Genomic DNA, 25,491 nt, shown 5'->3' on the forward strand with positions numbered 1-25,491 from the left:
TAAAAGCTCTCACACAAACTACGTAAATTCTGACATCTGTTAGAGTTCGGCAATAGTATGTACTAAACGCATAACCGACATGAAATTCTACGAACCATATATAGCGCCAACATTATTATGCGAATAGTTAACTAGTAAGTACAACAACGCCACGTTCAACGAGGAACGATGCCAGCTCCACACTTCGCCAATCTCGTACACTTGCTGACGATAATGCGTGAACATTGTGTAGTTATTAGTAGTGTTTTCATTTACCACAATTAAAAACCAGCAATGTATATTGAATCCGACAAAGTTTGGCATACTGTTTGACAGTGTGGCATGAAAATTATGCCCGCGGTGAACTGCGGCTATATAGCTACAATAGTATCGCCGAACTCCACCAGATGCTGACGAGAATGCACGAACATTGCGCAGTTTATTTGACAGGCACAATGAAAATCGAGCATTGTAAGCCGAATCAGCCAAAGTTTGGCGAACTGTGTGTCATATGATTGTCGTTTGGCCACGAACACTGCTGAATATCCATAAAATTGCGGACTATAAACTGTATACACTACACTCAAAGTTCAATCTCACTTTTTAAGTTTTCTACATTGAATAAAATATTCTCCTAATCTTCTTCAATCTTTAAGGACATTTTAATAACTTTAGTCGTGTGCGTTACTCCAGCTGGAATGTATCTCCTACAGAAATATGAATAGAATAGTGCCTAATCAGCTATGTATGTGCCCGGCATAAAACGTTTGTGCCTGTTGTAGTTTTTTTTTAATGGAAAAACGATATCTGCTGGAGTAACTAATCACCGGAGAGAAAAATATTGTTCATGGTCAGGTAGTTTCGAATTGCAGGAAATAGGTAATTCCATCGAAAAAATCGAGATTACGAAAAGCTAAAGGTTTTGAGGAAGGAATCAGTAGGTGACAGTCAAAGTAGAAAAGGTGGTTTATGAAAAAACATTCTATTGTTTACATTTATTAAGATAACCTCCAGTATGAGCGGATATAATAATGACAACGATCTGGATCATCATGGTTACCAGGCTACAATTATTCTATGTTGCTTAAACGCTAACATAAAAATATCCCAAAACACCTACTCAATAAGGACATCAAGTTGTGTTATATTTGACTACGGTATGCTATTAATGTATGAAATTCCATGTCATTATTACGATATATAGATATAATATAAATGATAATAAATAAAAAATTAAATATAGATGCGAAAATTAAATATTCAAGAATTAATCATTTAGCTTAACAATTGAAAATTAGAACAACAATAAATCCATGCATTTATTGAGTGTAAATTAATGATTTAAATCTAAAAACAATTAACAATAACTAATATAATGAATAATTAAGTTGAAATTGTAATCTATACAATAAATGCAAAATAATATTAAAATATTGCATTGACATCAATAAATTTCAGCCGTAAGTACATGTGAAATATCATATTAGCTAACATCTAATTGAGGGAGTAGACGAGATTACCGATTAAATATTTCTTGCAAAATCAATAGGTACATGTATATTATGTGCGAATAATGTGATAATGATAGCATGCCGTCCTAAAGACTCAGTAATATTAATATTCATAATATGATATTAAAATGACTGTATAATGCACAATAAAGTATGTACTATTATGTTTAATTGCATGATACAATCTAAGTATCATCGAAACCTAACAGTAAAATACATCAATAGATAAATTACCTACAAAATTGTTCCAATAGGCCATATTGTAACGTTCAATGCAAAATAATAAAATAAATTGATGAAAATAAAAATTATATTTCATATTTCAACCAATTGATTTTCTTCAGTAGAAATAAAACAAATTAAATATAACGGATACCATAATGAAAAGATAATAAAACGATGCTATTGTACAATCATAGATTTTAGTGATTACTACACTGAGATATATTTTTAAACACACAGTTCATAAATCATTAATCCATTATTAATTATTAAAACCCATACAGCTTGGAAATAAGTAAGCCAAGCCAATATGATCTAAAGCTAAGGACTGTGATTCTGCCCCTTTCGACTTGGCCATTTCACTTGCTCGGGTCTTTTGTTTCGCTTTCGGGATTGTCTTTCTTGTTTGTTCTGAAACCCAAAATAATAAGTTAATCTTTACACTGAAATACACCAGTAACACATGTTCATTCTGATCGAAAGATGTAAACTAATATTTTCTTATAACAAATACTCAGATTCAGATTTCTTTATTGCTAGTCACAAATTCAATTGTCACTAGATTGAAATAAGAATATGTCGTTTGTCATGAATGAGCTAAAAACTAAACTGAACGACCCGACAACCACCATTTTTGTGCATGCCCATCTCGGCCAGTGGTCGAGATTTAAATTGCCAAGTATTGTATAGAGTGGTAACCTGGTGTCGAGGAACCTCGCGGCGGATGTGTAGCGCAGCGGGTCGTAGTCCTCGGAGGCGAGGGCGCGCTGGCGGGCGAGGGTGCGCATGTGTTCGCGGAACGCGAGCCGAAACGATCTGTTGTCCACGGTCGATGTACGCTCCAATGCCGCTTCACGTACGCTCTCTATTAGAATATGTTTTTATTAGAAAGTAGACACACATTAACATGTATGTGTATGTCAGATAACCTTAGGTACGCGCGCATCAGGTAACGGCTCAGTGTTACAAGCAAAAATATATTATTCAATTTCCACAGTAAAAAATAAATATAAAAAATAAACCAAATATTTTTGAATGCATGTTAAAATTACGACGACCTTATTAACGACTGTGACTACGAAATACGTTGTTGGTGTCAAAAGTCGATTAAATAAAGTTCTCACCATTCATGAATCCATCGAGAGTAGTGGCAGGTCTATTCTGTCGCACGCAGCGGCGCTTCCTCGACGGCATGCCGGAGAGGTAAGCGTCGCTGTAGGGCTCCGGCTGCTGCCCGTCCTGCGACTGCTGGTCGTGAGTCAACACCGGCACCCACTCCGAGCCCCAATGCTGGACAATTACCATTGGTGGCACCTGTCATTGTCATTGTATAACTAGTTGATTGGCGGCACCACCGGCAATCAGAATGGTCCGTTAGAACCGTAGACAGATAAAACTATACTTCGTAATATATATATTTCACTTCGTTCATATAAGAAGAGAAAGGTGTGTTAGAAATACCCAAGGAGAACATTTTCTTCGAAGGTAATTCTAATACGCGTTAGTGACAAAATTAGCACTCTGTCCCATGACAAAGTGCTAATTTTGTCAATCACCGTATACCCAGTTTTGAAAGTCCCAAAGTGCCGCTTGGTGAGATAGGCTAAGGCCTCTCACAAAGCGGAGGAGTTATATGGAAATCTTCTATTTCATTTGAGTTTTCGCGATATCTTTAATTGCGGAACTTAAGAATAAATTGCTCACGCACATATGTTTTGTTACCCTTAGATCTATCAGTGTCCAGGTAATTGTGGGACATTCAGAGTTCAGTGTAACTAAATCTTTTCATTACTTTTAGTACTTTTAGTCCAATGTAAGATTATTGTAAAATATAGATTGATTAATAATTATTTTTTTCCTTTTTTCTCTTTATTTATTATAGAGGGTTTTGTCAGAATTGACTATGTCACCCTTATAGGTGGTAACAAAAATAGTATTATTATATAATATAGATCGACGCTTCACACCGACCATTACCATTTTATATAGCATCCTTGCCTCGTCCGATGATGGACAGACAAGAATGCTAGTAAAATTTCCTAACTCAATAAATTATTTTAGACCTTTGTATAAAGGTCTTTCGCATTCGTTCCGGACACATTCCATCAGAATGTGGTAATGTCTCTTACTTTTATTTAATACCTATTAAAGACATTCATTTACGAATATAGATAATAACAATAATGTGATTTAGCAAACACGTATATCATTCGTCACAATTGGAGATTGCATAAATAATATACCTACCTCAATGTACCTGCATTGAGGTAGGTATATTATTTATGCAAAAATAAATAAGAAAATAATTAAATAAAACGACAAATGATTGCGGACGGAAAAATGATAACAAACTTACGAATCGAATATTATTAGAGTTAGAAGCATTAGTCGAAGGTCTGGGTGCTTCAGTGGTCGGTGGCGTGTCCATGATTGGCTTCACTTCTTCCATCCTCGCTTCTGCTGAGTCTGAGGTACCTTCAGCATCCGAGCGTGAGTCTGATTGGGACTCTGTCTCCATTTCCCTGCTAACATTATTCTACGTTGTTACTTGTGCCATCAAAATGGACGCGGTCGTTAATTAAAAATATACTTAGTTCGTACATTTTATTTGCCTGAATGGCATTTACACGTTGCTTTATTATATTGCTAGACGTGTAAATAATTACACAACAAAGAACATATATACATACTAGACCAAACCCAAGCAGAGAAGGCAAAAGTTATATACAATGTCAATTTAAAATAAATTTATATAACAATCAACGACCCTTCGTCAGTCGAATGGACACGATCAGGCAAGATAAACTCAAAACTTAATTTTTTATTATAACAATAATAAATATTGCCCGCGCAGGGAATCAAAAGATAAGGCGTTGTGACTACTCCACGGAAGTCGTCTTCTGACTACTAATCGAAATGTTGTCGACGTGTGCTGAAAAGAGATTCCTCTCATTACCTGGCCGGAGTGATTGCTGTTTCAAATACTTCGGGTATCTCGTCGGTGGGCAAGTGGCAGACTTCGCACAGGTTACATTCGAGTGGGGCCGTGGATTGCGCGGCCACCTCGGGGAAACCGGCCGGTGTTGCGTCGCCCGGCGACGGGACATCGGCGGCGAGCGGCGGAGGGGGCGAGCCGGCCCGGGGCCGCTCGTCCTCGGGCGCCGGCGACACTTCCATCGGCGACGGCTCTACGCGAGCTGGAGGTGGCTAGAAGAAATCGTCCTTTTACATATTTTTGTAAACTGCCCCCGTCCTCACAAGTCGAAGTCATCAGCGACGTCGTGGGCTGCATACTTTGTTGTTGTTTACAGTTTGGCTAGGTGATTCCATTTCACTTGAGAAAATTAAAATTAACGTTTAAGCATTGAGTGCAAGCATTTTTGATAAGGCAATTAGCAAACAAAGAGAAAGAGACGCATGAAGAGTTAGGACCTTACTATACATACACAAACGTCTTTGAAACAAAACTATACCTATATTCTTTCACAACAATGATATGCAAGGAATCCAAGCCAACTATATATTATCCACAAAAGCAGACAGACTTAATAATTACTAGGTACATACATACAAACATTTCAATGTTCTATCAAAATAAAAACTTAAAAACGTTGATTATATGGGTAGGAACAATTGAGACAAGCTACAGAATGCAAAATGTCATGCATATTAAATACTTCAAATTGAAGAGTTCCTGTAGTGAGAAAAAATCAAATATATTCAATTATTTATATGAATGAGTATGATTAAAAGACCATCTCGAAAATCTTTAATGGATTAAACTTTTATGGGGCAAAAATGTAACTAGCTGGGTCTAAGATTTCGGAAAATTCGTAAAAAGTGAGTATGTGTCATACACCAAGAAATACTGCAATACACTGAAGATTTTGATAAAGGGAACTATGTAATGATTTTACATCTTTAGGCTAATTGGGGTAATGTACTAACGAAAACTTAGAGTTAATACTTACTGCCTCGGAATCGGAGTCCCGCCTACGTAGGAACAGACGAATGTTGTCCACACTGGAATTGATCGATTGCAACACCCCGTTCATGTTACCGTAGGCCAGGACCATCAGTGTTTCGCGTATGGTCTGGTCGAAAGAACCCAAGTTCTCTTCCTGAAATGGAAACATGACAATTTATTTCTATAATACAAGCCTTAATAGTAACTTTATTTATTTAGGGGACTGAGCAAAAACCTTATTATTTAATGTCGCTGACGTTTTAATATCCTTGCAGTAGCCATAGTCGCAGACAGGCAACATTAAATAAACAAGATTCGTGCTAAGCCCCTTTTTAAGAAAGGTAATAGTGCAACCAGACAAACCAAACCGACAAAATGTTTATAAAAAAACTAATCTCTGATTATCTAGTAAAATATTTCGATTATATAAATTTAAGAAAATATACTTATGTGTGCAAAGCGAGGAATTGTAAAAAATACAAATACAAGTCAAAGACTGTGCTTTATTTATACTTTTATGGTTGTGACCTCAACTGATTCATATATACCGTTAAAACCATAATATTTAAGAAATTATATCGACATCATTACAACAAAACTGAATACGTTGACACCTATGTGTCAACGTGTTCAATTCATATCAAAAGCAAGACCCAAACAAAGCCTAATCTAATAATCCTCTATAACTAATTTAAAAATCAATTTACCAAGAACTCCCTGTAGATCTCCCTCAAGCCCACCACGCCCTCCTCGCAGATGTACAATATCATCGCGGTCAAATCAGTGAAGATTCGCGCGAAAATACTGTAGAATCGAGCAGCGAAGGTTTCCGTAGAAGAGTCTGACATGACGGAAGCGATGGCAGCCGGCAGACGAAAACGCATCAGAGCACGGATGGACCTCAGGGGATCCACCTCCGGACGCAAGCGCGCATAACGGAACTGAACACAAAATAAACATGATATTCTAAACGCTAACATGTAACTGTTTACTTACGTTGACATTCCACACATTGACGTTCAACGATCACGTTTATGTTTCACTTCAATCAATGTCAATGATACTATTTTTTAATAGTTTATAAAAACATGCATTTAATCTATGATCGCCAGACGAACGAGGTCAAACTTTTCTCCCTGATAATTTTGATTGACTCTTTATGGAATGTTAAAGAAAAGGAATGAGGGTGTGTCCGACCGACCACTTGACAGGGGACACTCGTCAACTGGAAACGCTCAGTATTTCCAAATCAGACCACAACTCCACGATTTGCAAAAATACAGTCCATCAATAAACCGTTTTCTAATATAGATGCTAGTAAATCTTAAATTTTGAATAAAAATATACCTAATAGAAATTCATTTAGAAATAGCAATTTAGATACACTTAATCTTAATTGCATAAAAGGTGTGTCACAATATCTGATCTAAAAAGAACGAAATATATTTTATTTTAATTTAATACATATGTTCTTTATATAATAAAAGAAATGATTAACACATAATCACTTACCATGCCATTTATGAATTCCGAGTACTCCTCGATAAGGTAATCGGCCATAATTTCAAAAGAACGTTCGCCGTCGCCGGGCCGAGACCGTGCCCTCAGATTCTGCATGTAGTCGCGTAACATCAGGCGAACGGGCTCGAACTCGGTCGGCACGAACGGAGGCTCGCCGGGAATCGGCTGCGTCATCTCAGACAGGAATATGTGACGAGCCTGCAATCATATTGAGATTATTAATTAATTTGATATGAAATTGAATTCATAATATTAATGAATCGAAATAGAATTATTTTGCTTATCTATCGCATTGAATATATTTGAAATTAATAAAAATTAAATAAATTCAGTTCATTTTTCAAAAATGTCAAATATTTATTCAAGAACAGTAACATACTGGTTACATTTATGATTACATGCGCCGTCGTTTATGTAATAATTTTCAGTACGATGGCTACGGCTAGGAATTAGGATAAAATATGTTACATATTTTATCCTATATTTTGCTGTCGCAGAAATTTTAAAGTCTAAACATATAATAATATAACTTACTATGATCACCAAAAGAGCGGTTATCCAACTCTCATGCGATGGTCTGCCGTTGATCAGATCAAGAGCATGATCCAAATGTTGCTGAAATCATGTTACTATGTTAATATTCATATGTTTATTGATGTGAATATCGGCGAGATAGAGAAAAATAACAAACCCAATATACAAGAAATAATGGATTATTCATAAGAAAAAATGGATTTCTATTGTTTAAAATAAAAATTAAAAATCCCAAGGCCTTTGCACTTCACACAAAAAAATAGATTACAGACAATAAATCCACAAATCTAGAAATCTTCTTGTCGAAACACGACTGGTAGGGGGTTATAAATCGAAAGAAAAAATGAGCATTCATACCTCTGTGAGCCCAACAATCCCGCGATCAAGCAAGGCTTCAATATGTTGAGCACTAATGCGATCGCTACGAATGCGCTCGTGTGCAATCAATTGCTGATGGTATTGCTCACTGAAACAAATACATTTTGTGTAAGATAAAGTTGTGTCGATTGAAAGGATGAAACAGCACCTTAAAACGCATCAGCACGTAGTGTTTTGGTAACAATAAATTGGGTCAACTTTTCTTATTTACTAACTCAGGAGCTATGCTCCTGTAGTTAGCTACGATCCTGTAGTATTTGACTTGACAGTTACCGGCGGCGGGCCATGCGGCGGCGAGCGTGGGCGTTGTCGCAATGCAAGTATCTGTCGTACACCAAGTTGGCCAGAGTCACGGCGTGCGAGCGCGAAGTGGTCGTGGTCGCGCGACGCAGGTGAATGCTCGCTGAACACAAAGGTTATGGTTTTATTACAATTTAAAAAAATATATCAAATGGTACATTTTTCATCGAAAAAAAATAAGAAGCTAACTTAGAATAGTATCTACTAACTTTAATGTATATTGCAATAAATGCAAGAATCGTATTTCCTTTTGAGAGACAAATAGTGCGTAATAGCGCTTTGTCGCAGATTTTTTTTTCAATTCTGATATTTCGTGTTTTTATAGTACAAATACTAAATACAAAACTTACGTTGCCTGGTCTGGCCTGGCTGAGTCTCCCCCTCCTGATTTCCTTGAGCTTGAGTCTGTCCAGTTTGCCCTGTGGGCTGGCCTTGGTTTTGGGTCTGATTTTGGGGCAGATTGCCCTGCAACGCCGCAGCGAGCTGATTTGCAATAGGAGCGTGCACTTGTACTTCCATTCCTGGCACCAACCCCTGACGAATCACCGATGAGACAATATTTTGTAGTAAATCGGCGCTTGGCGGACCGCCCCATGCCATTGGGGCCAAGTATACTGTAATAAATATATTTTGATTCAAACAGAATAATGACAAGAAAATTATCTCTCTCAATTAAGTATTTTCTTGGTTGATAATCATCAATACACAATTGTGTATTTGTCAAAGAGTGACAAATTAAAATAAAATAATCCCTACAAAAATTATAAAACGAATAAAAAATAATGTTAAAATAATGTAAGGAAGAAATAAGTACAGCAAATTTAACAAAGACATAATATTGCCAATGGAACCAAAACTATCAAATCTAGGTAAACTATATTAGACCTTTATAGTAAATGTCCAAATATTTTAGGTGTGACAAAGAGATAGATGGTAGGATAGAAAAAAAGAACTATCTACGGAAACAGAAAGAAATACGGGAATTACCTCCAGGTCCAGCATCATGATGCGCAGCAGCGTTGGCCCCCACTCCTGCTCCCGCTAAATTCCCGATTACGCCCTGAGGGATCTCCTCCATACTCATGACGACCTCTACACCGCCGAGGCCACCGCCTTGGCCCAATCCACGAAACAAATTCTCAAAATCTACAACAAATAACGATTACAGAGTATTATATTTGTATAAACACGCATACGACTAGTTCTAGCTATTTTACATCAAAAGGTACTAAGAAAAATCACCTTTGTCGCCCCAACTTGCAACCGAGATTCGAACCACATATAAAGAAAGTCTTACCAAGTAGCACTTGTCGCCTGTTGGCCTGGGACTGGGACTGGGACTGGGCTTGTGTGGGGTTGGCCTGCGTGTTCTGCTGTGTCTGATTTTGTTCTTGATTGGCCGGGGCCGCGTTTCTCAGTCCGCTGAGAACAGCAGCCGTCAGAGGGAAAGCAATGGGCACCCTGGTCTCTATCTCTACTTGATACGTGAGATCTGGCTGAATGTTTATATTGACAGTCGGTTGGGTGGTGTTCCTACCGGCTTGCGCGGAAAGTTGTGCTGATTGGCCAGTAATTCCTTCAGTGGTAGTTGTGGTTTGATTGCCATTGGCCGTAGCAGTGGCGTTGGCGGGAGCAGGGGCAGGATCGGTGTCGCTGGCCGTGACGGGGGCCGTGGCGGGCACCGTAGCGGGCGACGTGACGGGGTCCGTGGTAGGGGCTGTAGCAGGCGTCATGGCAGGCGCCGTGGCTGGCGCCGTGGCAGGGGCCGTGGCGGTGACTGTGGCAGAATTGGCAGTCACAGTGGCTGGGGCCGACGGGGCGGTGGCTTCGCCGCTCGTGGTGGTCGCTGTAGGCGCCGTCGGACGACGATTGGACTGAATCACATTAATATGAGCCTGGAAATAAAACAGTACAGATGTTATAAATACGGGAAAAATTAAATATATACTGTCTAAAAATCTTTAGAACGATTTCAGAAATAAAACCAGTGAAACTGGTTTTCGCGATAGTACATAGTAAGAAATCATTAGATTTACATACATGCATTGGTATTGGATGGCGCGCGGCGGGGCTGTCAGCAGTGAGTCGGGGATTCCTCTGGCCCACTGGGAAATGGATATCGCTGATGGCGTGGTACGCGTGCGCGAAGCTATGCATTATGTCCCCAATCATATCCACTGAGCGCTGGGAAGTAGCCCGCTCAGTTTCTGATAACTCAGGGAGCTGAAATGAAAACAACATAATGTATTTGTTTAAATACAGCGGAATACGAATATTACACGCTCGTAAATAAGAAATATATTTTCAACACTTCCGCCAATTAACACCTCATTCAACTGTAGGTTTCCAGCTTTATTCATATAACCAGTTTTTCATAAAATAGTTAAGCGAACCTTTAATAGTAGATTAGTATCCAAGGGCTGTAAGGCATCAATTGCAGCCCGAGATATTTAGGTAGATATATTTAGCTACATTTAGGTAGATATTTAGGTAGATATTCAGCCTATAGTTCCGAGGGTGCAATTGATGCTTATACCCCAGCTAACTACTCTGCTCTAAATCTAGATTATTAAGTAGAAAAAAAATCGGTTTTACAAGAATAAAAGTTTTCTATTCCCGCTTTTAAAGAACTTATTTTTTCGTGAACAAAATTAAGCTTCGCCGTTCGATATTTAAAATTGACTTCATGGATAGATACTCATACGAAGACAAGGCTGAATGCTCATATCTATTGCCAGTATGAAATATCGCGAACTCAATTACTTATATATATAGATAGAAATTTTATATAGATATTTCTATATCGAACACGTAGTAATGTAGCGGTAGAATTATGCTTCAAATTGTTTTTTTATAAATAAGCAATAACAACTGTTTGAGTGTATCACATTTTTCACAAATTACAATTCACAATCATATCTTGATATGTTTGAAAAATTTGTGAATAAAACTCACATCAGGATCATTGGCAGCCCTCAGAAGTCTCACATAATGGTTTCGGTGAGGCGCAAATTGTTCTTGAAGAGCCTCCAGCTCGTCGATCAACTGGCCCAAGTCGCGAGGCCTAGAGTGGCGCGCGCGCAACGCTCGTATAGCCCTATAGCTCCTACCATGTGGACAAAAAGATCGATATCTCACAACAAAAAATAAATAGACAATTTTTTTCTTTGCATTATTTTTATTTTATAAAGCGCAGAAAATAAATGGGCGCTGTGTGCTCTTGGCTGGCAACACTGAGAGTTTATAAATCAATTTTGGCCGTTAAATTTAGGATTGTAATGACAAAAAAGGTAGTCGTTAAAAAATTGTTTATATTAATCATAATAATATAAATATACTCGCTTAGATGTTCTTTATGTATTTAGTATACCTTCGGCGAAGGTTTTGAGCTCGGAAGGCCGCTTCGCTTAACTCTTCGGGTTCACGCTCGATGACTTGCGGGTCGGGCTATAATAATACAAAAACGTAAGTTTTATAAATCTGCATCGGTGACAAATTCCGCCGTATATGTAATAAACTGACAGTTCACCATTTTTGACAGCGGAATTTACTTTTTTTTTAATGCATTTCTTTCGTCAATTTGATCAATCAGGTTCATAAGACAGATCAAAAACCGGTCATTAATATAACGTGGAACCAAAAACAGCTATCATACTTCGAAAAGGCTTTCATTGTTAGTAACTGTGTTAGATTTCATAAACAGCTGCGTGGCCATGCTTAAGTGCAATAAATGACGGTGGTCCATTTTCGAATACTCGAATAAGACATAAAACATGCAAATATAAGAATATTAATTATCACTACTTCGTTGAGAAATTGAATAAAATATGAACATAGAAAAAGTAGAACTTAATACATTTAAGCACAAAAATTATGATCGTTAAATAAATGCAATGTAACATTATAAATGAAATGCCGTAACTACGACAACATGCACGATAATTATATTTGGTAAAACCTCTGTCCTTTGCTCCAATGGTAAAGTAATTAAACTTGAGAAAATATAAGTATTAGACTGATTAATAATAGGAACAGTAGATGTTCCACCCTGTTGTATTCATATTAGTCCCCTACACCGTGTTTTATGCTTTCCGCTACCAGTGTTCAACATTCGACAAGTAATATCATACATCCACCCTCACAATATGCCCAAATTATTTAAAAAAATCAAGGTTTACATCTCAACGAAATAAGCTATTGCTACCGCGCTATGCTTTCTCTATTAATTCAATTTACCTATTAAAGTAATATTAAAATCGTTATAATAGAGATGCCTTGTATATAAAAATTATCACAGGTGATATTCCAGGATATTCTACCCACTTCATCGTAAAACATCCTCAGTTCCTCACGCACATTCTGAAAATTCGCAGTTTGGCTAGAATTGCGAAATAACAGCCAGACATGTGTATTTGATGGGAGTATTAAAGTCCTCTGCCAATACATGTAGCCTCAAATCTTGAAATCCTCCTGCATATAAAAGCGAGATCAAATGGGTCTTACGCTTTCGGTAGCCTCGAAATAAAAAACAGTTTGTGCAGTGAATTGATGATTGATAATTTTAAAAACAAAAAAAAAACACCTTATCACTCAGCATCTCAAAAACTGCCAAATATTATGACTACTTTACCTCTTCATGTGGCGTAGGTGACGATTCACTGTCCATTTGTTCCGTGCCCTCACTGCTAGCCGGTGCACCAGAATTTTCCTACAGTAGGCACATCAATAACATAAACATCTACTCTCAACTATTATTGGACTAAAACACATAGTGTAGTGCAAAGTTAACACAATTAAGCGTGATAATGGACACGTTACAACACTGTTAAATACTTATATATAAAAACAAGACTCGTCTACATAATTTAGCATGCAACTAATAACCATGTTATGCAAGCATTCAATTAATCATGCAGCATTTTCGCTCTTTCTCACATTTTCAGTTGAAACTTTTGTATTTTATGAGTTCATGGCTCATCAACATTCAAAATTATATAAACCGTAAACATAAATAAAATTGTAAAATCGGGTACATCGAAGGGTTTATCCAAGTCAATAATCTCAATAAACTATCGAACGCAAAAAAACATGCGGTTTTTAGTAAAGACAATCCGTAGACGTAGATAGTCATCTCGCTGGCACAGATGCAAACATAGGTTAGGGTACAATATACAGAATACACTACAATACAGATTTGGTCATGAAAATTGACCCTAGTGGCAATACTAATATCAGGATACAAAAGTATAATTAAAAAACATGTTCCATCGCAATATATTAAAGCGGTAAAATAAATGACAAATGAAAATATTTTTAAAACGTATTGACAAATTATTTATTTGAAATATGATCTTCTTTCTACTTCTATAGATAGTACAAGGATAATAAGAAAATATATATTACAGGATACAATTTTGCAACTCATTTGAATAAACTCCGCAAAATTATGTCAATTACCTCATGAGAAAAATGAAAATGTAATTATTACGTATTGTTAAAAACATAATCCAGTTACCTGTGTGGCCCAACCTTGTGATTTGCCTTAGAAGCTACTCATGATAACGTAGAGACTAAGAACAGATCCTTGAATGAAATAGTTCGTATACAGGGCCTACAGCCAACGTGATTGCAAGCAACGCCGAAGTCTATAGCCAACCTATATATAGTCGAACTATTCGAAATGGAAATGCTCTAGTCGCTACGGTGCTTAAAAGGCAAAAATGTGCAAAACGTACTCGTACCTCGCCGGCGATATTAGCGCGCAAAGCCGCTAATGATGCCTTAATCTCAGCTATCATACGTCTGACGAATTCCATGCGGCCGGTGGTCGGCGACAGCGTCAGTGCTTGTTGTTGCTCCAACACGAAGTCCGGAGGGCCGTTTAAGGTCTGTTAAGATAAAGCACCATAATTATATATAATTATCAGAAAAAAGGTTTTTTTCATTTACGCATTAATCGAGAAACCACTCTAGATTTTAAAAGGAAAATCACCCTATGAGACACAATTACGAGTCTGAATAAATGAATTAGCTGTGTTGAAGTACAAATGGTCTGTAATAGCTTCCGTAGACTAGCAAATTACGTAGGGAACAAATGTCTATATCGCTGCCGCCTAGCCCTGGCAAAAGGTACAAACGCAGGAAGTGCTGACTTGATGTCGTCAAGGATGATGTGATATAAAAACAAGCGTTACAAGCCATTGGTCTGACAACTAGGAATGCCGACAACCTTGCGAAGGGGAAACGAAAGTGAAGGTAAGCGGACCCTGAGCTCTGACGTTCATCGGCTCAGGAAGTAACCGGGAAAATACTCAAATGAGGGAGAGAGGTCTGTAGCTTAAAGCTGTACCTACATTAAGTTACCAAACGCCCTGCATTGCTTTTATGGAAATTCACGCTCTTCTGAATGGATTCAACAATTAAAAACGTTGTGCATTCTTGAATATAGTGGCTCCTTAGTCCAGATGATTATTTTGAGTAGGAGCCACTGTAACATAACTTTGAGTATTATACAATGAATTCTAATATTTGGGTTACTTGAAGTAACTTATTTTACTTCATTACCAACAACAGGGGGTGAGTTATCTTTTAACATCAGAAGTGGCTTCTGAACTCATTAAAAGGCATAGGAGTAGTTCAATATTTACGCCTACATTTAAGATAACACAAATTAGATGAAAATAGTTAAACACTAATTTAACTCAATTCCTTCAAGGCACCTACTTAATATTGCATCAGCCACCCAGCGGTAACGTCAATATCTAGTCAAATACAATAGCTTCATATCATATTAAGTTTTTGATAAATAAGTATGTACCTATGCAAAATAATTACAAAGTTACAGTACTACCACTTTTAATTTTTTTAACTCTATGAAAAACATATGCAAGACACGGAAATAATTCGGCCAATCATAGCGCGCCTAACCCGTTCGCCATTACTATCGTTCATGTAGGATTTTCTGCAGTACCGCGCCATCCATCGGTACGAGTATAGTAGGATGTGATATAACAACGGTATTTTGCGCCATCGAACATTATCGAGACCCCTGATAAATGTGGTACTACTGTAATAAATTACATTCACCACCTATTTTAATTAAGCTGAGGTAATAAAAAGCAATCAACGGACAAAAATTAGTCATTGAACACTGTACCTGCAACTACAATTTAATCCTTAGCTTAGCCGCAGAAAAAAATAATAATTTATAGTGTCATTGATTTTGTTCGTAAAATGGTGGTGGTAAAGATAAACGTATATATACGTACAGGGGTGATAAAGTTCTTATATCACAAATAACGCCCGGTAGAAACTATTTTATTTAACATTACAATACTATTTTATTAAATCAGTCCGCCAACGTCAGTCAGGACGTACTGATATTTTTTCTGAATGTTAAGAATTACAATATAGTTCGCTTTATAAAGGCGCCTTCAAGTCAAATATTAGGTCCTTACATATGAAATTGATATGAAAATTATTACATATGAATTTGTTGTACTGGCCATTTTAATCACAAATTTCTCCTCTTTGGTTAGGAATTCCAAATTCAAATTTATACAGCTATTTACACATGTATTTGTGTTTCGTTAAACGTCATTCATTTGTTTTTTTTTCTTCTGATTTTTCTGTTTGCGTCACTCAGTTTATAAAATGGAAAACTTCAAATATCGCGTTATTTACGAGCACGAGTTCTACGGTGGCACCAGTACAGCGGAAACGACGCGAAGGGTTAATGTGTATGTCGTGTGGCAAAAGAAAACACTGTGCGTTTTTGGTTTACGAATTACCATTTTTTTCGAAATTTGGATAAATTCTTCCAAGGGAAAAAATTCAACTGCGATAGTCCAACCCGCCTTCAAAGATTTTATTGATTTCCGTCCGAACGGCTTTTTAGTAAAGGGATCAATGAACTACCTATGTGATGGCAAAAGCGCATAGATAATAATGGTTCTTACTTTGATTAAATAAATATATTATATTAAAAAATATTCCGACTTTTTGTTCCTCCTATACCAAACACCAATTTCATATGTAAGGACCTAATATTAAGTAAAACTAAATAAGTTTTTCAAATGACAAAAAAATCGTTATATCTATCTTCATAAGAATTTGATCACATCCACTTCACAAGTTTGTGTAGTAACCACAGGCTTCATTATTAATATGGAAGCCTGTGGTAGTAATTGTAAAACCCGTTTAAGACGATTTACAATGACCAAAAAGGCATATTTATTATACGATGTAGGAAAGTAGGGACATTAAGGCGTGTATGAGCATTAATGCTATGTTCCAATTTCATCTAAATAAGTTTCGTGTAGGTATAGTAACTTTAGAACGGACCACACGACAAAACACGTCAGCTAGTATATGTCAGTGTCACCTGATGATGGTCTCGGTTTCTCCCTAAATCTTTGATATCGACTCTAATCTCAGGTTTCGAAGAAAATAAGCCCCACAGATTACGTCTTCTGTGGAGCTTATTTTCTTCAAAACTTTACGGTATTATTTATGTAGAAGTAAAATTTTAGATAGGACTTGAATTTATTTTTTAGCAAAACTACATCATTAGGTTTCTGCGTGCAGGCGTATCAAACAGGATAACAAAACAAATCGTAATAAGCGAGAGAAATCGAGAAATCGCTGGATCGCCCTTAGATCGCATTAAGCGGGTTCTACTGTAGTGACCTTATACTGAGGTTGTATGATATTGAGAAGAAATGACATCACTTACCGAGATTCAAAAAGCGTTCCTAATAAAGTATGTGGATGAGAACTAAACATAGAAAATTAAATAATATAAAATAACAGGCCTATTTATCACAAAGTTCCTAACTCATACACAGTCATTTTCCAGCTCCATAATTTGACCAGTTATGTGATAGTCTTATCGTAAATAACATTCTTGCAGTTGGGTGGCAAACTGGCTATTGCCAAAAACCATTACTTCAAGGAATGAATCTGTTAAGCTTGTAACGGTAAGACAGGATCTATCTTGTCTTGCTCGTAAGTAACGCTGCTCCGCCTACAGTACAGCGAAGGTTCGACAGCATAGTAAATTTCACACTTTTCAAAATGAGTAAATATTTCAGTCGGCATTCGATGAATTGTACCTATATGTTTTCGTTTTGTTATTATAAAGTACGGTTATGTAAAAACAAAACGAAATATGTGTATATTATAACCAACATTTACAGAATTTATGTGACAAGAGTTCATTGCTCGAAGTGCACATTTCAATTACAGAAACACTTTAGAATTAATATTTCAATACACATAACTACATTATATGTGTTTAAATTTGGACTTTTGTCTACTAGAGCCCCTGAAGTATTTTCCAGTTCTCCTATCCTAGCCGAGTAAAAATTATCAGTCAAAACCTAACCTGTTAGCTAGTAAGACATTAATTATTTAATTTCCTACACTGCATGTTTTTAAACTGTATATGGAAATACTAGAAATAAACCCTAATATAGTGATAGTGGCAGTCTAAAAAATAATTGGAGGTTGTACCATCAACCGCCTAATATGTTGCTGCATTTGGGCAGTAGCATCGGTGTTTGGAGTGGTGGTCAGATTCAATGCGGCAGTGGTGCTGTTGTTCGTTGAAGAGTGGTTGCAGCTGCGGAATTCCGGACTAGGCGGAGCACGCTGCACCAGGTGCACCACTTTCCCGTTGACATCTGTCAAGTTATGACAACATTTTTAAGTTGAATAAAACCATTACAAAAATTATATTACTTACCAAAAATGCTCTCCTCACAGATTTGCACCAATAACTCATATTGACATTTATATTATTACTAGGACTTGGGATATACATAGAATATAAGGATTGTCCTCTTATCAAATGCAAGTTGGTATTTTTTAAAAGTATTACCTCAATATAAGTTAAAATAAAACTTACTATATTCTTTAAGCTTTTTATCATCTTGCAACACTCTTCCACAAAAGATCAGTCGTTGCAAATTAATCTCTATACCCAGCTGCTCTCTGACTTTATCCTTGAGTTCCTCGATTGTGGTCTAAAACAAAAATATCTTGTTCAAAGATACTAATTCTATTTACAAACCAAGTTGCTTCAATTAGTCGAGGTAGAAAGACAGCTTGTTTCTTACGTTCGTAAGTAATTACTGAAGGTGGTGGTGCAATGGTTAAGACGCCCGTCTGTGGATCGAAAGGTCCCACGTTCGAATCCTACTCGTGCCACATGAGTTTGTATACCAATCTGACTCATGTATGTAGTTTTCATCGACCACCACTTGCTTCCGATGAAGGAAAATATCGTGAGGAAACCTGCACACTGGTTGATTCTTATTAGCTTGTGTGTGAAATGGAGAAGACAATGGCAAACCACTCCATTAATATGGCAAGAAAGTTGTTGTGTGTGTTTCATTCCACGTAATAACCAAGACCCTCAGCCATGAGGAATAAGACTATGAAGAAGTAATTACTAATAATAAAAAGCAATCAATAATATAAAAAATCATGCAGGCCTTTTTGGTAAATTATATAAATTAATGAATTATATAAATATATTAGGACAAATCGCACAAATTGAGCTAGCCCCAAAGTAAGTTCTTGACTTGTGTTATGGGATACTAATTCAACGATACTATATTTTATAACATATAGATATATAGTTAAATATCCAAGAACTGCCCCAATCATAAAAAGATCATTTTTCATCATGACCTCACTGGGGATCAAACCCGGGAACTCTCAGTTCAGAGGCAAGCACATTACCACTGCGTCACCGAGGTCGTCAAGAGTTGAGGTCGTAAGTACAATAGTCGCATTAGCAATGTTACAATCATTGATTACAGGATCTTTGTGCCTCTCATCTCTCATTCATATGCATTTCTCATCCATGAACCAGCTATTTTCAATACATTGTGCATCCATCACATTGCAGAATTATCAAAATGCTACCATTTCATACAAATACAGTCAACACATTGTAAAAACCATAAGGAATATAAAATATAAGACAAGGAAAAGAAAATTTTAATATATATATATTTTATTTTGGTTTAGTCTTTTTCTTTTTATGTGTGTAGACTCAGCTAAAGTATGAGTAAACTCAGTTTGTGAGGATATTGATTCTAACTACTTTAGTATTGACAACAGTCGCATATGCATCAAGAGTTAACAATCAACATAGTAATTATAACATTGTAGAGTCGCCTAAAAATATAACACAATGAAATGACCACAGACATTTAAAATAAAGCCGCATTAGCAGTATGCAACAAGAGGAGATAGGACATAAATACATTTACTAAACACAAGTTGTACCCCGAGACTTCGCTCTTGTGGACACATCAGGATAAAAAGTTCCAGGATATATTCTACCTGTGACCAAATTTCATATTAAACCATCCAATACATTTGAGTGAAAAAGTAACAAACAAACATACATTTGCCCTCACAAACATTCGCGTTTATAATAGTAGGTTGTAATTACAGAATTTAATATGATAAAGTGACTGTGAAGGTCTAATTTCAGAATAAGTGATTTGATTTTCTTTCAGCTTTAGCAGCAGTAGCATTAGATTTAGTTTAAGTATTTTTGATATCAGTAAATGATGTATATGATCCTAAATTACACAAAGAATTTTGAATTTGAAATTTGCAGAGATCGTTTTACCTTTAAAAAATTATAATATATCTTTGAAACACTAGCATAAAAGATTAACAACACACTGCTAGCTTAAGATAAAACAGCACAACTGGATTTAAAGCAAATTGTAATGAGGCCAACAATTATTATTACCTCTTTATTACTTTAGGTGCCCTAATAATATTTCCATATCCTGGTCATTCACAATTTATATAGAATTTATAAAATTATAATAATTTCCATATTTTTATTTTGTTTTACATACATAGTTATGTCATAAATAATTAATTTGGCAATAAATTTGTTACAAATTTTATTTAAACACCTGTTTAAAATCATTATTAGAAGTAGTGAGTATACTTCCATCCATGTTTAATTGATTTAGCATTATAATTTTATAAGTACATTTTTGTAAGTTTGGACCCAAAAACTAAGCTTTCACCTATATATAGGTATTAACAGATAAGTGAATATAAAAGACAAGATAAAATGTAAACACCCAATTAACAAATGAGATACCTATTTTGCTTTCTGAAAGCCTTTTTTTCTTTGTTTTGTTATTATGAAGTACATAGAACAAATAAAGCATTAAGCTTGTAACAACAAAAGAAATAAACAAAGCAAGTATTGAAGTGCACGCATAAAACATTTGAAAATAAATTAAGTAATGATTTTTTGTTTCATTAACAGAAAAATATTGCTTCATTACACTTTTGGTAAAAGTGCAAACAAATACATAGGTACATCAAGCCATGTAATCGTTAGGATAGATACCTACCATAAAAATAATCAATACAGCTGCACTGACCAGGGTGCATCTACACAGGCGCTTCACGTAGATTCATTAGCTATATATTTGTAGAAGTATTGATGCCACAAGTACAATAGTATAAAAGATGATAATCGTATGCATAAATATAAAGAAACTTACCTCATCATCCACGGAGAAATGGTGATTATTGGAATCCAACGTTTTTATCGTAAAATCAATCATTTTTTACATGAAAACATGTACGCCCGCAAGGTAGATAACGTGACGCGACCTACGAAAAACCAAAATGGTTAACCTACGCCCAAATCAAATAAACACACACATAGCAAAAAATCATTAACTCACGTAATATAACAACAAAGAATTTAAGCTTAAAACTTGAAGAAGTAAATTTGAATTAAAATTTTACTCAGCATAAGCTAAGGGAAAAATCGCAAAGGTTGAATGGGCTTGCCATAACAGACAGTATAGAAACTGCTATACTACCATAGAAACAAAAATTCCTACCTAGACAAAGTCGTCTCAGTCTTACTAAATAAATACCTAGTAAACTCATATTTTAGTTAAATCATAGAAATAGGTACCTACCTATATTTTCTTTACGGGGAAAAAATTGGGCCTGTGGTTCTTGGTGAAAATCTTCGAGGCTTGCGGGTGAAAAGTAATCATAGATGGCGCTATATTAGGTCATTCCAACAAGTAAATAAGGTAGGTAGGTACTCCGTTGTCGGAGTCATGGATTTAGTAAGTATAAGTAGTTTAGTAAAATAGGGCGAATTACGCAAAGCTCATTGCAGATAGCACTACTGGTACAACTGAGGTCCAACCTACACAAACAATGCCAATGGAGGTAAAAAGCGCCAATTTTTCTATATTGTTGCACATTTGCGGCCAATATTACTTCTACGCAATCGTGGTGCGAATTTAAAGGAAAAAGGAAGGATTTAGTGATATTATTGAGTAGGCTTTCAGATAAAACACAAAGAGTTAAATACAAGACGAATTTGTTAAATGATTCAAGACCATTGTAAAAAACAATATCTTTATTATAATTATTGAACTATTAATATCATATTGCATTGGTCATATATATATATATATAAAGCCGAAAAAAAAATGGTAGATAGGGTATCGTATCATCATTCTCAGAATAATATTTCCATGTGGAAAAAACGTCACAATAGGGATTAATTTAAGATTTTATTATATATATATAATACATATATATTGTGACGTTTTTTCCAATTAACCATTTATCAAAAATATAAACACAAAAAATCTACAGAGTTAACTTCATATATGACGACATTTATTTAAGTTTTAGCTTCACGCTAAGCAGCTCTTTGTCGCCTTTGAATACACTTATAACACTTCAGTTTGTGACCATCTGAAGGGTGGTTACCTGATAGGTTATGTTCTACAATATTTGGTCAACTTTGGTCATAAACTGATATGTGTCGGTTAACTTCAAACTTGGATAAATCCATTCTACCCTTAGAAAAGATATTTAAGAAACTGTTTACTGGCTCCCTATTTGGGTAGGTTAATGTGCTTTTGACTGTACACCTGTAGACCTACATAGATATTCTTTGCCTGCGGTAAATGCCTACTTCTACTGAGCTGAATGAATGTCAAGTGTCAACTGTCAAATGAATCAATGACTGGCAATATCACGATGATATTGGCGAACGATGAAGCCATGAAAAAAAAAAACAGTGGCGCAACAGTGGCAACCACAAACAACCATTGCTTTGGTCATTGGTATTGGTGGCCAATGCCTAATGGCTATTGGCAACGACCAAACTAACGACAAACGACCATTGAATGAAACGACCCGACTTGACTTTAGCAATTTTTTTTCTCTCCATCATCGGCATTATCTATCCGAACCTACAGTTACCTATATTTTGCTTGTGATACAAGAGAGTACAAGTTACGTCCAAAATTATGTCTAGCCCTGATGATTCCCTGCCTGAAGGATGGGAGGCGCGTAAAAGTCGTAGCACTGGTAGGTAAAAAGTTAGTAGTTTTTTCCAAAGAAATAGAAATTGTAGCTCTATTACGCCTATAATTTATTTAAAACAGGTATGTTTAAAGAGTACAAACCCAACAATATTTTTTAAAGTAGGTTGTTAGCTATACTAATACAACACCTATACAGTTAATGTATTTTAATCATATAATTAGAAATTAAGTGCACTATGTAATTTGAGAAATAAAGTTTGGCCCAAAAAACGGCCTAAATTGCCATTACACATGGTGCTTCTCATAATGAATTCTACCTATAAGTACAGATAAATAGCTCTTGCATCAAATTATATTTGTTGTTTGTTTGGTTAATGTGATACTTTATAATACCTTCTATAAATTGTTGGATCATAATTCAGGGTTCATAATGGTAATACAAACAATTGAATATGTTTTACATTTCAGGAATGACTTATTATTTGAACAAGCTTACAAGAAAGTCTCAATGGGACAAGCCTGATGGTCCAGCTTCTCTAGATGTTGATGAAGATGACACGAGCCTTCCTGAAGAAGTCTGCTGCTCTCATCTGCTTGTGAAACATGCTGCTAGTCGTAGGCCTTCTTCTTGGCGGGAAAAAAACATTACTAGAAGCAAAGAAGAAGCTTTAGAAATCCTCAAAGGTAAATAAATAATCTTGAATCCTTCACATAAGTTTTACCCTGATAACCTCCCCTTTAGAGAATGTTTTTTTCTCCTCCACCGGTTCAAGTGGGGTAATACTACACTAATGCAATAGTTAACTACTTAGGATTGCCATTACATCTTGCAAGTCGTCAGTAATGTCATCCAGACTTGGCATCTTATGCATGTAAATGTATCTTTAGATTCCATAAGTAGCAACATGATTCTGTGGTCTATACATTTGTGATAACAGTATGTTTGTTATTGTTTATAGACATGTTTTTCTGTTATTTTATAATGGTAACTTTACTATTTCAGGATATCGTCAAAAGATTGTGAACAAGGAAACTACTTTTGGAGAATTAGCAAAATTGTACTCTGATTGCTCATCAGCTAGTCGGGATGGAGATCTTGGGGTTTTCAAGAAAGGTCAAATGCAAAAGCCATTTGAAGATGTCGCTTTCAGGTTACGAATTGGTCAGTTGAGCCAGATAGTTGAGACAGATTCTGGATGTCATATTATCCTTCGCACTGGTTAGCTTATCAACCAAACTATAAACAGATATTTCCCATTAGTTTTTTTTTGTTAGATACTTAATATAATTTTTTCACAAATGTATCATCCTGCATTATTTAGGTAAATCCTCAATTTTTTTAGTTAGATCACATTTTTGGAAAGCTTTACTTTTATACTTAAAATAAATATATAAATATGTTTCCAGTTCAAATTCTTTTTTAGATTATGGAACATTATACATAGGTATAATCGCATGTATCCAAAATTATGAACTAAAGTTTAAATTTTTTATGCAACTGATGTAGAAAGATGTCACTTATTGACTGCAGCCTTTTCTTCTTCTGATCGCACCTAGTTAAGTATTTTTGCACACTTGTATCATCCACTTTAAAAGGTGCCATTGACTATTAGAACTGTTTTCACTGTAAATCCCAGAAAAAATATGCCTGTCTCTTAATTTTTCGTTTATAAGTCTGTTTCCTGTCAACCTTTACACCTGTCAGTACCTTAGAAAAAATGGTCACGGAATGTCAGGGAAATAGGGGATTATATTTAACACATTTGCTGTGGACACCCCCTGATAAGCATCATAGGCATAACATAAAAAATAAATAAAGATTATTTGTAATTTTGGCCCCAAAGGATTGCAATAGCAGACTTATTTCTAATAAGGCACTATTATTGTATGATTAAACTATATAACTTTGTAAGTTGTTTAATTTTAAAAGCTTTTATTTAACTTGCAATGTATGTATGTTTGTTTGTTTGTTTGTTTGTTTGTTTGTTTCTTTGTTTGTTTGTTAGTTCGGGTGGAATCTTGCTATTCAATAGAAACAGATATCTTCAACCGATTGAGCTGAATTTTTTTATAGATACACGTTTAGTTTGGATGACAATACACAGTAAGCTGTGTGACGTCATTCTAAATCCAATATGGTGGACCATCCAAGATGGCGGAATAGTTATTTATAATGCATTTCTAAATGTAAGACCTTGTTGAGAGTAAGTCGAAAAATAATGTGACCTCATTCTAAATCCAATATAGCGGAACATTCAAGATGGCGAAATAGTTATTTTTTATGCACTACAATATGTGTGTCAAATGAAAGGGCTTGTTTAGAGTAACTCGAAAAATAATGTGACGGCATTCTAAATCTAAGATGGCGGAATAGTTATTTTTTATGCACTTCTACAAAATGCGCATCAAATAAAAGGGCTTGTTGAGAGTAAGTCGAAAAATAATGTGACGTCATTCTATTTATATGGATTTAGAAAACTAGTCAGCGATAACTAAAAATTAAAAAATAAATAAAAAGATTAAAAACTTTCAAAAAAGCATTTATTGAAATGCTCTAAAAAGATGACATAAAATTTTCCTTTCAAATTTTGCGTAAGTAGGTATAAGTATTTTACTCAATTAAATAGGCACTAGATTATTAACACAAGTAAAGCTCGCGACAAGCTTTTATGGTCTAAATTGTGTATAATGAGGTTATAAGTTGATAGTTAAAATTTTC

General features: G+C 35.6%; 2 protein-coding genes across 12 annotated transcripts; one reads left to right on the plus strand and one right to left on the minus strand.

Annotated features, from left to right (window-relative positions):
- Window positions 1-959: 959 nt before the first annotated feature.
- LOC128682905 (large proline-rich protein BAG6-like) lies at window positions 960-21,503 on the minus strand. Of its 9 annotated transcripts, none has more exons than XM_053767914.2 (23): window positions 21,396-21,503; window positions 20,967-21,078; window positions 18,320-18,437; window positions 17,926-18,095; window positions 14,148-14,300; window positions 13,043-13,120; window positions 11,783-11,859; window positions 11,368-11,518; window positions 10,453-10,635; window positions 9,710-10,307; window positions 9,400-9,558; window positions 8,763-9,026; window positions 8,386-8,515; window positions 8,092-8,200; window positions 7,735-7,815; window positions 7,192-7,398; window positions 6,387-6,620; window positions 5,684-5,833; window positions 4,669-4,919; window positions 4,069-4,237; window positions 2,837-3,026; window positions 2,412-2,577; window positions 960-2,123 (listed from the first exon to the last, which is right to left on the minus strand). In XM_053767914.2, the coding sequence occupies exons 2-23, from the start codon at window positions 21,027-21,029 to the stop codon at window positions 2,072-2,074; spliced, it is 3,753 nt and encodes a 1,250-aa protein (XP_053623889.1). In that variant the 5' UTR covers window positions 21,030-21,078; window positions 21,396-21,503; the 3' UTR covers window positions 960-2,071. The 9 variants fall into 9 exon arrangements, with proteins under 9 accessions (XP_053623889.1, XP_053623891.1, XP_053623896.1 ...); XM_053767916.1 differs by lacking the exon at window positions 21,396-21,503 and adding an exon at window positions 21,153-21,291 and having other exon boundaries at window positions 14,154-14,300; XM_053767921.1 differs by lacking the exon at window positions 21,396-21,503 and adding an exon at window positions 21,153-21,291 and having other exon boundaries at window positions 9,950-10,307.
- Window positions 21,504-22,484: 981 nt separating this feature from the next.
- Window positions 22,485-24,680, plus strand: LOC128682839 (putative peptidyl-prolyl cis-trans isomerase dodo). 3 transcript variants are annotated; one of them, XM_053767763.2, is made up of 3 exons: window positions 22,485-22,815; window positions 23,241-23,456; window positions 23,776-24,680. In XM_053767763.2, the coding sequence occupies exons 1-3, from the start codon at window positions 22,755-22,757 to the stop codon at window positions 23,994-23,996; spliced, it is 498 nt and encodes a 165-aa protein (XP_053623738.1). In that variant the 5' UTR covers window positions 22,485-22,754; the 3' UTR covers window positions 23,997-24,680. The 3 variants fall into 3 exon arrangements, with proteins under 3 accessions (XP_053623738.1, XP_053623739.1, XP_053623740.1); XM_053767764.2 differs by having other exon boundaries at window positions 22,689-22,826; window positions 23,776-24,147; XM_053767765.2 differs by having other exon boundaries at window positions 22,802-22,892; window positions 23,776-24,147.
- Window positions 24,681-25,491: the final 811 nt, after the last annotated feature.

The sequence above is a fragment of the Plodia interpunctella genome, chromosome Z (assembly GCF_027563975.2).
Source record: "Plodia interpunctella isolate USDA-ARS_2022_Savannah chromosome Z, ilPloInte3.2, whole genome shotgun sequence".
Classification (NCBI taxonomy): Eukaryota; Metazoa; Arthropoda; class Insecta; order Lepidoptera; family Pyralidae; genus Plodia; species Plodia interpunctella.